This window comes from Carassius gibelio, chromosome B6, assembly GCF_023724105.1.
Source record: "Carassius gibelio isolate Cgi1373 ecotype wild population from Czech Republic chromosome B6, carGib1.2-hapl.c, whole genome shotgun sequence".
NCBI classification, from domain to species: Eukaryota; Metazoa; Chordata; class Actinopteri; order Cypriniformes; family Cyprinidae; genus Carassius; species Carassius gibelio.
The window spans coordinates 5,467,218-5,481,566 of NC_068401.1; the positions used below are offsets into that span (position 1 = coordinate 5,467,218).

At 37.1% G+C, this 14,349-nt stretch overlaps 1 protein-coding gene across 2 annotated transcripts in view; it reads right to left on the reverse strand.

Moving 5' to 3' along the window:
• Window positions 1-6,180: 6,180 nt before the first annotated feature.
• The window catches only part of LOC127959980 (membrane-associated guanylate kinase, WW and PDZ domain-containing protein 3), a 111,430-nt gene continuing 103,261 nt past the window's right edge, over window positions 6,181-14,349 (reverse strand). The window contains exons 12-21 of one of the 2 annotated variants that reach the window (XM_052559491.1): window positions 13,194-13,353; window positions 11,689-11,783; window positions 11,372-11,564; window positions 11,083-11,262; window positions 10,077-10,262; window positions 9,554-9,641; window positions 9,280-9,385; window positions 8,830-8,967; window positions 7,881-8,016; window positions 6,181-7,309 (exon numbers count right to left, since the gene is read on the reverse strand). In XM_052559491.1, the coding sequence (XP_052415451.1) occupies window positions 6,315-7,309; window positions 7,881-8,016; window positions 8,830-8,967; window positions 9,280-9,385; window positions 9,554-9,641; window positions 10,077-10,262; window positions 11,083-11,262; window positions 11,372-11,564; window positions 11,689-11,783; window positions 13,194-13,353 (2,277 nt within the window). In that variant the 3' untranslated portion in view covers window positions 6,181-6,314. Of the gene's footprint in view, window positions 7,310-7,880; window positions 8,017-8,829; window positions 9,386-9,553; window positions 9,642-10,076; window positions 10,275-11,082; window positions 11,263-11,371; window positions 11,565-11,688; window positions 11,784-13,193; window positions 13,354-14,349 lie in introns of those variants that run through there. The other variant, XM_052559490.1, reaches the window with a different exon arrangement.

Here is a 14,349-nt window from a genome sequence, read left to right on the forward strand (position 1 = left end):
TAAAATCTCTTGTATTATAAATGTATTTACTGTCAATCCTTTTTTTTTTAAACTTACTTACCCCAAACTTTTGAATGGTAGTGTTGCCCAGTTTCACACAACTTTTTTAAAAAAGGACAATAATAAGACATGTTTCTTATTTATATTAGAATGATTTCTGAAGGATCATGTGACACTGAAGATTAGAGAAATGGCTGCTGAAAATTAAGCTTTGCCATTGCAGCATTGAATTAAATTCAAAAGTATTTTCAAATAGAAAACAGTTCTGTTAAACCGTAATAATTTCAAAATGTTGATATTTTTCCTGCATTTTTATCAAATAAATGTAGCCTCAGTGGTGAGCATAAGAGAGACTTCTTTCAAAAACAATAACATTCTTGACCATTTGACATGTGACCTTTTCATTGTTTTCAGCTGTTTTTCTTTCACTTTCACCAGTGAAACTGAATGAGCTTATGAAATCAACTTAATTCCCTCAGAAAGTATTCTGAAATTTCAGAGCTAGACTACAAATGTGCTCTCCGAACTTATCTAAAAAAACTAAAAATTAAAAAACAACACCACACCCATTTGGCCTGGATGGAGAGATAAACACACTCACTCTTTCCTTGTTTATAACAGAATAACCAGGTCTGTTTTTCATCAGCTTATCCACAGCAAACTTAAGATAAAAAAAGAAAAGCTGTATAGGGTAGCACACGGTTGTTTGTTTAATAACATTACCGTTTTCTGCAATGCTTTGGGGCCCATGTAATAACTTTACTGCTCAAGCAACTATTGCACTCCAACAAGAACACACAGCTATGTAACTTTTTGCGTTATAACATTAATATATTAAAATGTGCATTCATTATACGTACATGAACTTTTATATTACCACATAAACAAATGTTTTGTTTCCATTAGTGATGTGTTTTACTGGAAACGACTCGTTAGTGACACCTGGTGGCAATTTCGTAGAAACCGTAAGGCCTGCATGTTAAAGAATCCTAATATATTTCACCTGTCAGACATGTATTATCCGCTTTCAGCACTGCTTCAGTGGTTTGCAATAAATTTATCTGCTCCTTTATATCTCTGCTACCGCCTTAAATACCTCCTCCAGTCTCTGCGGTACTGAGTACTTTACACACTGCTGAGCAATCATGAAATGATACAGCAGTGTTCCGCTTAACTCAGCAGAACAAATGCCGCTTAGACTGGCATATTTCTTTACTGTAAGCCATTAAAGTAGTCTACATTTTGTTCTGTGTGACAAGTCATAGGTTTTATCATGTAGACAATGCTGTAGGCGTGACAGGCCGGGATAAGGCTTTCTGTAGACAACTTGAGCTGGGATAAGAAATGTCATGGTCACAGTCATTGTATTTAAAAATCTTATAGCTTAAAGTCATCTTAAAATAATGAAATTAGTCAAACGTTGCTCTTATCTGTGTGCGCTCGGTTTTGTCACACTGCCTGTTCCTTCAGCAAAACTCAGCAGAAAATGCTGGAGTAAAAAAAAAAAAAAATTAAATACAAGCTTAAATATAGAAATGCCAATTATGGAATAATTCACAAATTTAAATAACATTATTATTTTGAAGCAGATGTCGCAAGATTTTGATTAAGGGAAAAAAGTTAATTTGAACTGAAAGTGGATTGTTCAGGAGACCCTTATCATTTTTTTTTAAATTAAAAACTCCCTTGAGATTGTTGATACAAATTTTAAAACACATTTGATTTTGCATGAACTGTTACATGACCAGAACACAAGGATATGATTTTATTTTCTTTGCACTGACTTGAAAGATTTTCCCGCCATGCTTAAATAATTACTTAGAAAAATAACAGAACAAATATACATATTTCTATTCTTTCTTCTGAGAGACCACTCAGCTATTTTTTATAAAGGTGCTGTACATTATTTAAACATTTACATGAATCAGACCATGTTATACTGAGCCCATATGAATTTAGTCTAAAATGAGGTGATTCTGGGCCTCACTTTTAAATATGAACAATGAAGATGAGTTACGTATACGTACAGCAGATGCTAACATTGCTTTCATGACATGTCTTCACATTTTGTTGAACTGAAAGTTTTCAGTGTCTGTCATTTGCACAGAAACAATGTAACACCACAACTTATGGTGAACAATAATCTTGTCTTTCTCACCTTTACTTTATATCGCAGCTGTGTCACAGTTACATATCCAAACCCTGAGGTCATAATCACTTCCCACACAGCATATGGACTGGCCAACAGTCCTTTGGTATAGTTAGATCATATCACTTCCTATCAAATCACACCATACATGTTCATCTTGGCCACATTCAGACCTCAAAACCCAAATAAATCAGCCCTTTCAGAAACCTCCCACAACCGATCAGGTGTTGCAAGCAAGCATGGAAAAAATCAGCTGAGGATCTTAAAATAGACAATTTGATAATACATTGTACCCGCAACATTCCTTTTTTTAGGAGGGATCATTTCCCCCTACGTTATAATCTGTATTTAAAGACTGAATCTTTGCACATTAGGGTGGATATCACAGAAAAATGTCTAGATCATATTTCACCTCAAAAATGAAAATGTGCATAAAATCAATTACGCATAATGAAGTCTATTTGTAAGATTTTTATGATTTGTTTCATTGTGACAGTACGCATGAATTTCTCTCCTCTAAAAAATCTCTGTAATTGATTCAGAAGGTTTGCTTTTCACTGCAGTCATATTCATTAGATACTCATTACTTTAGTGCAATATAAATATTAAATTATTTTAATATTAAATATATCAAGTTTAATTCAAACCAAATGCAAAAAATACAGTATGGTAATTTGAATTTGAAGAGTAATTGTGCTTAATTTTGATAAAAAATAATGTCATAATATAAATAATAATAATAATAATAATAATAATAATAATAATACAGGCTTTATTTTCTTAAAGGAATAGTTCACCCAAAATCACTTGCTCACCAATGGATCATCTGCAGTGAATGGGTGCCGTCAGAATGAGAATCCAAACAGCTGATAAAAAAAAATCTTAATAATCCACATGTAATCCAGACCACTCCAGTCCAGTATTTTACATTATGAAGTGAAATAAGAAACAAATTCAAGATGTTTTTAACTTCAAGCGTCTTCAATCCATGATATTGCTTTCTCCAGTGAAAAAGGTTTTTGTGTTAATCAGGAGGAAGAGATTAAACAATTTACACCTTACAATTTTTTAACCTTACAAGCCGAAACTGTCCAAAACATATATGTCTGTTTTATCCAGAAGCGATGGATTTATTACAGACACAGATTTTCACTTCACAAGACAATAATTGGTGCATTTAAGTCATGTGCATTATTGTAAGGTTTTTAACAGCAGTCTGGACTTTCATTCTGATGGCACCCATTCATTCATTTTTGGCCTGGATGCGAGTAAATTTTTAGCACATTTTCATTTTTGGTTGAACTATTCCTTTAATGCAAAATATTTTCTGTTAAATTTGAGGTTAAATATGACCCCTTGACAAGCTTCACGAGGTTCACCCATGCTCATTGGCTTCTGATGGTCATACACCAAAGCTTGACTGCTGTAAAGTACAGTATAGCCTCATAACCCAGGGGTTGCATTGCTTGCACTGCTTGCCTTCATCTTGATGACATGGATGTCCAGGAAAGAAATGAAATAAATATCTACCCTATTAAATCTGATTACATAGAATATTTAAAAATACATCTGCATTAACAATTTGTTTTGTGACAAGTCAAAACAGTTGCTACAAGGTAAAACTACCACGGTGCTTAGCAAGAGCCTGAACCTCTACACCGAAATCAATGTCACAATCTGTTATAGCTACATGTGTCTATTCATATACATATTTCAATAAATAAACATTTGATCATGTTCTTGGTATATTAAAGCACAAGTTTCTGGTCATTTGCAATCATGATATTTGGAGATCAGGGAATCAAAGACATGGAAGAGAGATCAGTCTGAAAAGTCCCTGGTAAAGCCCCCAATCTTCAAGACAGTTCTTATTTACACCATTTGAAAATGTTAAGAGATAAACTGCACGGGTCTAAAACGCATGCAACAAAACAAGAAGTTTGCATGCAGTGGAAAAAAAATGATTCTTTGGGGTAAAGACGTGCTGTTTTTAACCGAAACATAAACTTGCATTGTTGTTTTTGGTGATTAATGGGCCGTGTTCTGTTAAATTGCATAAGGAAGGGTTGCATTGTGATGTTGACAGAATCCTCATGTTGTTTAATATCAGCTGGCAAGAAGCAATTTAAAAGAGGCTGTCCGGACAAAACGGGAATCCATGAGCTCGACCACAAAGCCTCAGAAATTGTCTGTCCAAGGCGATTAAGCAATGATCTCCATAAAGCAGTTTAGATGAAACTTCATGTCTAATCAGTCTGTTTGTGAGTGCTTTTTATTTAAATAATCTGAACGAGAAGCTCATGCTGACCACTGTCCAAAGAGAAGCACATGAGCATTGTTCACTTGACACGCTCTGAAGCCACATGGAGAAAAACAAGGTGCAAGGCCAAAAACATACTCTTGGAAAGTACGTGAACAAGCATGTGAATGCACCGAATATACATGCTTTGTGTTATTGTAGTGGTTTCAAACCTCTCTATTCAGTCGCGCGATAAAGTTATGACCTTGAGATGTCTGTGCTTCTAAGATGTCGACTTATTTATAGCTACCTATCTAATTAATAAACAACCTGGTTTAAAGTTGGCATTTACTTTCTAAATGCATATTATTGAGCTTATTGTGAACAACTGATCCATTTCGTTGCACTGTAGAAGAAGATATTCTTTAGAAATTTGGTATCCAAACAGTTTCAGGTCCCATTGACTTCCATGGTATTTGTTGTCTATACTATGGAAGTCAATGGGACCAGTCAAACTCAGTTCCTGGAGGGCCGCAGCCCTGGAGAGTATAGTTACAACCCTGTTCCAACACACATACCATTTAGCTTTCAAATTAGCCTGAAGGACTTTATTAGCTGGATCAGGTGTGTTTAATTAGCGTTGCATCTAAACTCTGCAGAGCTCCGGCCCTCCAGGAACTGAGTTTGACACCCCTGGTTTAGGGTATAAATGACAATATTTTTAAAGAAATTTGGTAACCAAACAGTTTCAGGTTCCATTGACGTCTATAGTGTTTGTTGTCCATACTATGGACATTAATGGAACCCAAAATGTTTAGTCTATAGAAGAAGATATTTTGAACAAATCTGGCAACCAAGCTGTTTTAGGTCTCATTGACTTCTATAGTGTTTGTTGTCCATATTATGGAAGTCAATGGGACCCAAAACGATTTAGTCCATGAAAGAAAATATTTTGAAGAAATCTTGCAAACCAACCAGTTTCAAGTCCCACTGATTGATTTCCATAGTATTTGTTGTCCATGCTATGGAAGTCTATGGGGGTAAAGCCATTTGGTTACCAATATTCTACAAAATATCTTCTTTTGTGCTCCACAGAAGAAAATAAAGGTTTGGAGCAACATTGGCTTATTTGCAAGCTACAATTCACAAGTAACAGACAGTTTTATTTTTAGTTTATGCAGTAGAATGTATTATATGCTGTATACACTTCTCCATAAATTTAATATAATTAAACTCAACTTTTTTTTTTTACAGCATAAGGAACTTGTTAGGAGAAGTTTGGCTAGGCAATGTAAATAAATCTTAATCAGCCCCTTGAGTACTTTGAGTATCCCTTGAAGATGCTTAGTCTTTTACTCAAGAAGGCCCTAGTTTTCTTCAAATGTCTGTGCCAATAAACCAGATGTGATGTTTATAGCTAGCTTAAATAACACATCGACAGTTTGTGCTGAAATGTTGAGAATGCAACTTGCAATACATGATGAATTGTGATGATGAACTGTGTGAAATAGCAGCTAGAAGTAGGGGTGCTCCGATCACGATCTGCCGATCGTTAATGCGCATCTCGTCAGTAAAGCCGGTTTTCTAATCAGCGGTTAATTCCATCAGGTGCGTGATTTCACATAGAGCAGCTGTTACTACACAGAGCCGTTTTTAACTGAGAAGATGCGTCAAAAAACGCTGAAAATTAACGTGATTTGCGCATCTTCTCTATTAACAACGGCTCTGTGTATTAACAGCTACTCTATGTGAAATCACGCACCTGATGGAATTAACCGCTGATTAGAAAACCGGCTTTACTGACGAGATGCGCATAACGATCGGCCGATCGTGATCGGAGCACCCCTAGCTAGAAGCGTTTGCATTCACGTACTTGCGTACTGTTTGTTTCTGGCCTTAAACCTTCTATTCCCAAGGATCGCCAAACTATTCGCAAACATCTCGCATTGCTTCCTCGTGCGTGAGGATACGAGCAAAACTAGGGATCTTCCAAAGGCCGTCGCTCAAGGGACCAGGGTGGTCTAATACTAGATTCGCCCTGGTGGTGACTGGAACCCCATCCGTGGTGTCTTCGCTCTCATTTCCTTTTCTTTTGCTTTCGTTCTTATCTGTAATCATTTCCTTCCTGTTTACTTCCGTATGATCCCCCTTATCCTTTGTTTGTCTGCTCCTCTTGTCTCCTCCTCTGCTCAATATGTGGGTGTCCTCATTTCGCACGTCTCTATCTCTCAGTTTTTTCTTCTTTCGGGTGCTTTTGAGCTCCGATTTCGCTTTTGGCTCAAGCACTTCATCCTCTCCATTGTTTATCACTATTTTCTCAGCTCTCCACTTCCCCTCCCCTTCTTGGGTCTCATTATGTTTCCTTCCTCTAGATTCTTGTTTTTTCCTTCTTTCAGCGTCAGTTTTCTTCTGGTCCACCCTCACCGTCCCTTTCACGCGGTGTTCCTCTTTCCGTCCCTGCGCTTCGCCAATTACCACTTGCTGTCCTTCACGCTTTGACTTCTGGGGACTGACTGAGCGACTATGTTGGCAGGACTTTCTGTTCTTGTGGGAGTCTCGAGCGCTCTGTTGCTGATTTTCTTTGTGGGTGCAAGCTTTGTCTTTGGATGGGCTTTTGGATTTCATTGCATCTCCGAGATCAAGGAGATTCTCCGCAGACTGACTCTTGATGCGCCGTTGCGGCGGGACTCTGGAAGAGCTGGTGTTTGGTGGTTTGGCACGCTTCTCCCTCTTGCTGTCTTTAGAGCGAGGTTCCTCACAGGCCAGATCCGAGGAGCCGTGAGAACGGGCAAAGGAGTTCATCAGGTCTGACGTTTCCTTCTTCGCTGTGGTGGATGGCAGATGAAGGAGAGGATAACTGAGAGGAATGCTGAAAGTGTTGGATCCCAGTGGCTCAGGAAGGATAACATCTTCTGCAGAACCTAAGGGCGAAAAGATGTGATTGGTTCTACTGCCTAGAATTAAAATACTATGATTCATTCTTTACCACCATGGTAACCAATTACCATGTAACCAGTTTCATGGCTGGTTGCTAATGATTTGCTATATAAATGTATTGCCCTGCTATATTTTAGAGTGACAACATTTTTCATGGTGTTGTGAATGCAGGAACATATTTGACATATCTAAAATTTGACACAATAAAGCAGAGAAAACACTAGCAATTAGGGAGCAAAGAAAGTGTAGTAAAAGTCCCATTACCAAAGAATAAAAGACCTAGAAGAAAAGAGGCTGTTAGTGATGATGCTCCTGGGGGCAGTAACACACCGTAGAGGAGCTTACACAACCTGCAAAGAGAAAGAAAGAAAGAAAGAAAGAAAGAAAGAAAGAAAGAAAGAAAGAAAGAAAGAAAGAAAGAAAGAAAGAAAGAAAGAAAGAAAGAAAGAAAGAAAGAAAAAGCTGCAGTTAGCGAGCAAACCATGTCGTCTTGATGTTCTTACAGCATGCTTGCGTAATAGCAGCAGCATCATGTGTTTGTGTGTCATAACTCACTGTTCTCTGATAAGAGGGCTTGCGGTCGCAGTAACAGTAGCACTTTGTTTCCTCCAGCTTGGATCAGCTCAATGGCTCTGGTGTGACTAATGCCTTGCGTTTGTTCTCCATTGATCTCCACTACCTGATCTCCTACCTGCACATTCAGGCATAAGATCATTTCTGTGTTTTATCATTATTGAAATATCTTAGTGGTCTCTGGTTTAGGCCATAAGAGGTGATGAGTTAAGTTCGGCCAATGAAAAACCCTTATCAGCTGACTGCAAACAGGAAGATGATGACTGATATGGCATGAAAGTCAATTAACATTTGCATTTAAAGTGATCATAAACGGAGAAATCAAAATTCCTTTGATCTCTGGTATATAAGAGGTCCTTGTGGTATAAAAACATTCTGTAAGTTTTAACTCTCATTAACAGCTTATATTAAAGCCAATCTGCCAAAACGACAGATTGTGGAATGTGCCACTTTATGATGTAATACTGTGGCTAAACACTGCCTCCGCAGAAGAATATCAACACCTGTTTCTACATGTAATGACTATATTGGACCTGATGCTGCGCAGTTTTCACTTCAGTTTACATTACGTGATAACTATTGCTTTGTCTGTTATTACAGATCATTTTATACATATTGAGTATTGCCGTTTGCGTTTTTAAACAAACACAGCAGCACAGTAGAATACAAAATAAACATCTTTAATTCTTCTAGCAAACATTTTCATCCAAATTTCATTCAAGCTATACATTCTTTAATCAAACCCATGAAAAGGGCATCCTATTTTGAAATATTTTAGTATAAAAAGGTATAATATTCAGCTTCCCTTAAATATTTTTCTACATTTAAATGCACTGTGCAGATGTTTGTCTAAAATCACTGCAGATGGAAAAAAGTCAGCAGATTCCATCCGCAATGTGCGAGTTATTAAAGAGTGATGTGCTGTACTGACATGTATCCTGCTGTCCTGGAGAGCAGGGCCGTCCTCAGCCAGCCGCAGGATGTAGAGGCCCATGTTATACTCCGTTCCTCCTCTCAGACTGAAGCCAAAACCACGAGGTCCACGCTCCAACTCTACTGCAATACAGCCCTAGGTAGAAAAAGTAGATATACACAGTTCAAGTTTTGGCTCAGCTATGCTACCTTTATTTGAACAAAAATGCATGTACTATAATAATATATATTCAAAATGTAATTTATTTATGTGATGGCATGAAGCATTTAATAATAATCCTTAACTAGATTTTGTGACTTGATTGCGATTTTCCATTCATAGTTTTTAGTCTTGGCTCAAATATCTAGTATTATCTCATTGTTATTTTATACAGTGTTGAAATATTTCCCTAAACATGTTCTGTAGTTAATTCCTAGGCATAGTTTGTGATGTAAGTGTGACTCTTGCCTGTTTGGAGTTGGCAACACACAGCGCTCCCTGTTCACTCATGGGAAGAGCTTTATACTCTGTCCGTATGAGCTCATCCCTGATCTCATCCATATCCAAATTATATCTGCGCATTAGTAACACAAAGCAGAAGTGTGGCTTTAATTCTCTGTAAGTGAAGAGAGCTTAATTTGATCGGCTAATGTATATAGCTGAATCTACATGAATTTACAAAAGATAGACAGAAGGAATGAGCACATTTCAAGTGGTTTAAATACATAGTTGTGGACTGCACCTCTCATCCTGAGTGGATTTGAGAAACTTGTGCTGCGGTGCTGGACTTTGTTTGGCTGAGCTGGCTCCTGAGGGCGGGCCTTTGTACTCTAAACAGCCAATAAAAACAGACTCTCATATGAAGTGATGAACATCAAGTGTTAAAGCCCTTATGAAACAGCATTTGCAACACTTCTGAAATATTAATGAGGAATGTTTCACAATTAGATCAGGACGATTTGAACTGGAAAAGCCTGTGCCAATTAATGCTTTTAGTTTTATCATATTCACGCATGCAACTAACATGTATTAAACATAACAAAATGTACGGTGTATAGTCATGATTTCGTAGGCTAAATAATAGGTCTAAACATCTTTTATAAAGCATTCAATTTAAATATGCATGCATAATTTATATTAAATTTCACTGAGGTTATTAGCCTTTCAATTAAACTACATTACTGCCTTAGTGTGACAAATCAAAGCATGAGGCACAGGTTAAGAAAGCATGAATATGTTCTGCGGCATTTCATTATCTCACTCACCATCCTCAGGAACCACGGTGAGTGTGACGGAGCTCCCCGCGTCTTTGATGAGCTGAACAATGTCATTGTGAGAGAGCTCCACAATGGACTGGCTGTTCACAGCGGAAATGCGGTCACCCACATTCAGCAGTCCGCAGCGGTCCGTCGGACTGCCCTCGATTATTCGACCGATCTTATGAGGAATCACTGCGACACACACTTAGGCAAATCACTTAGCAGAATTGAAATGGCTTGTGTTGTATTTATAATCATAATAAATGAATCATAGGAGAAGTAACAATTCTGGGGTTGTGTAAAGATGAAACAGCTGGATGGAATGGAATAGAGAACAGGGGCCTCAAGGCACTGAGGCACAATGCTGATGATGTAATATGCCCAATGAACAGTGCAAGTTGTGATGCAAACACCACTGACTACCATTTACACACAGTATTTATGACTATAGTGGCCATAAAAGACGTGAAAATAAAGAAAATAAAGTGAAAATAAAGAAACAACTTTCACTGTGCAATATGTTAAACACAACATGACATTAAACCACAACAACCATGGTAAAATTCAATTATCAAACTGAAACAAAAAGCCTAAAATGTGTTTTAATGTCACTATTGTTGAGGAATGTATGATCTTTGAATAATATCGGTCTTTAAATGCAAATTATATTTAAAGTGAACCTAAAGTATAGTTTGCAACATATCTTCATTATACTTCATTATATCTTTACTTGGACTTCAGTGCACAATTAAAGTGCATTTAATACAAAAGTAGCTCTTCCAATTTAGCAGTTTTTAAGTATACCAGACTTTTAGTATACTAAAAGTACAATTGCATGGAATTTTTATTAAGGACATAAATATGTAAAAGTATTTGTGGTAGATTTAGTAGATTTCAAATGCATTTTAGTATATTTATTTTTCACTAGGGTCTCGATTTCCAATTCGAATGATCTTTTTCTTGTTTATTTCCCGAATGACTTCGGCTGGTACATCAGTGAATCTGCTGTTACCTCCAGGTGGCGGTTTGCTCTTCGATGTGAGAATGACAAAGCCAAAGCCCTCGTTATCTTTACGATGGAGCGTGATATCAAACGACCCCTGGTCCTTGATGCTTGGCACCTGGATCCGTGGAAGCCGAGGTGAGCCATTCACAAGGGTCAACGCTCCGCTCCCAACATCCTCCAGGGCATCTATAGAGCAGAAGATTACACGGCTGACCTTTAATGAAAGCTTTTCAGGCAGTTAATTACACTCCAGTTCTGGTTTTATGTCCAAAGCCTGTCAGTCTGCAGCGCTCACCTCTGTAAATGACCTTCCTGCGCACTGAAAGCAGCACTTGTCCATTTCGTGCTGCGTTAGTCATCAGATCCAGAACTTGTTTGTGAGATTTCCCCTTCACAGTGATGCCATCGATACCAATGAGCTCGTCTCCAGCCCTCAGACGCCCTTCCTTCTCTGCCGCCCCCTGGGGAATGATGGCACCAATGTAGACCTAATGGAATTAGACAGATTGCTTTAGAGTTAAGACAGAAAGTCAATCTGCTAATAAATCACATAAATACGGTCCATGAATATAAATATCCAGTAATGTGATCACAGAAGTATGAGGGACTCACTGGTTGTTCTGCACCTTCTCCTCCAAGCACACGGAAGCCAAAACCTGTCTCCTGATCTCTCTTGATGAACACGTCCAACTCTTTATAGTGAGGTGCTGTATACAAGTTACATTTAAGTACAATATGTAATTTGTAAAACATTGAATTAACCACATTCATCAACACAAAAAAGCAAAAATAAAAATAAAAGCGACAGTAATAAAAATAAAATAGAAGTAAAGACAATAAAAGTGTCTGCATTCAGATCCTAAATTAAAAGGATAGTTTCTCAAATATGTCATTTGAAAACCGTATGATATTTTTTATGTGAATCTCATATTAAACAGCTGCTCTTTTCCATGCAATAATAGTGCTTGGTAATTACGACTGTAAAGCTCCAAAGAAAAAAATACTATAAAAGACTCCATTCAAACTATATTCAAAGTCTCCCAAAGCCATTCAACAACATTTTAACATAGAACAACTGATATTAACTGAAAATCTTCCGCTCATAAATCTCATTTAAAGTTTCACACGTTTTAAACCAATTGTGGAATATATTTAAGAATAAGACATTTGCCCACAGCTCTCATTATATTGTCTCTTGTGTGCCGTTTTGTCATGTATTAATGCATTATGATTTGAAATAGATTACAAAAAAACCCTGTTCTGTAAATGCATTTTAAATAAAGTATCTAAAAAAAAAAAAAAAAATCTAAAATAAAATAGAATGGAGTTTTATATTTCATAATTGTGACTTTAAATCACATACCGTATTTTCCGGACTATAAGTCACACTTTTTTTCATAGTTTGGCTGGTCCTGCGACTTATAGCCAGGTGCGACTTATTTATCAAAATTAATTTGACATGAACTAAGAGAAATGAACCAAGAGAAGAGAAAACATTACCGTCTCCAGCCGCGAGAGGGCGCTCTATGCTGCTCAGAGCTCCTGTAGTCTACACTGAAAACATAGAGCGCCCTCTCTCGGCTGTAGACGGTAATGTTTTCTCTTGGTTTTAAATAAATGCGACTTATAGTCCAGTGCGACTTATATATGTTTTTTTTTTCTAATCATGCCGGATTTTTGGACTGATGGGACTTATACTCAGGTGCGACTTATAGTCCGAAAAATACGGTAATTGCTAATTTGAGTATTTGTATCTCACAAATGTATCATTAATAGTTACATCAGAAATAATTGTGAACTTTATATACTGTATAACCTTAATTTGACCTTCTTACCTTATTTTTTATTTATAATAAAAAAATTAGGCAATAGTGTTTCACTTAGCTGAGTTTTTCTATTATTTCATTAACGTATAGTTTATACTATGTATAGTTTATACACTTTATTACACTATTACATCATGAGGCGGTAATGCTCTTCCATACTTTGAATAGATAATGCAAAATAAACATCTGATACAGGATATAGCATTCAGACAAATTGTCAAATCCTACAGATCCACATCTTGGTGCTGTAACAAAAGAGTTTCCTGCTGGATGAGTTTAAGATAGACTCACCTATGCTCTCCGGCAAGGCTTTGGGTTTGCTGTAGTGGAGGGAAGCGTCTTGTTTTGGAGAGCTGCATGGCAGTGTGTTTGAGTGATAGGTCAAAGCCTGGGGAACCATGATGTCATGGCAACGGTCCAGAGTCTCAGTGCTGGCACTCAACCCCGGTCTCTGTTGAAATATAATGTGATTTAATACCACTTCACAATGTGACCAGCAGAGTGCACAAAGATGTGGACAGTAACAAACAGCATTTAAACTGTTCGCTTGGTATATCCTCAGAGAAAATGAGGAAGTGCCTACAGATAGATATCCTATATCAACAAAAACATGATTTTGGTTGGATCGGGCCTTCTGGTTTACAGGAAAATTCCCACACTTCATATGCAATGTGTGCAAGATTGATACTGCATGGAAAATGTTAAAGTCTATCAGTAAACACATTGAAAAATGAAGGCCAAAACACACATAAAATTCATGTTTTCGCCATTTTGCCCCATGTTACAAGATACTGTTCTTTCAAAGCATTTATTGTAGTAATTGTGAGTAAGTCTAAACAACACTCACCAGTTTGATATTTGAGTGTTTACAGGCCAGGGTCAAAAGTAGTGATCGACCGATATTGATTTTTTTATAACCGATACCGATACCGATTATTTGTATGTTTATGTACCCGATAACCGATATGCAGAACCGATATTTATTTACTGTTATACTTCTGTTTCTGACAATTATTACAAAACAAATGAGCTGAACAAACCATTTTATTTATAACAATCACTCCCTCCTTGCATACAAAAAAACAAAGCATTATATTTATACACAAATAAATAGAGGGGTCTGAGTCCAAAAAATTTAAGCGCACTGTTACTAAGTGTCTTTGTTTTAAAATAAAAGCTTTGATGAGGTAAAAAAATTAAAACAGGTAAAAAAATAAAGCACAAAAATGATTCTAACATATTGGTGGGGGCGGGAGGGCTATTTAGTAGTGTAACTTAATACTCCCAGTTAAGCAGAACTAGGTTTTAGTGTAGAAAACAGAGTCTTTCAGCATTCTGCCCAGTAAGCCTGCTTCCTTCAAAAATTTTATGCAGTGGCCGTGCTTGAGGCTTCCTGATCATCAACCCAGTCAGGTGCTGAGCAATATGAACGAACTTTTTTCCCGAG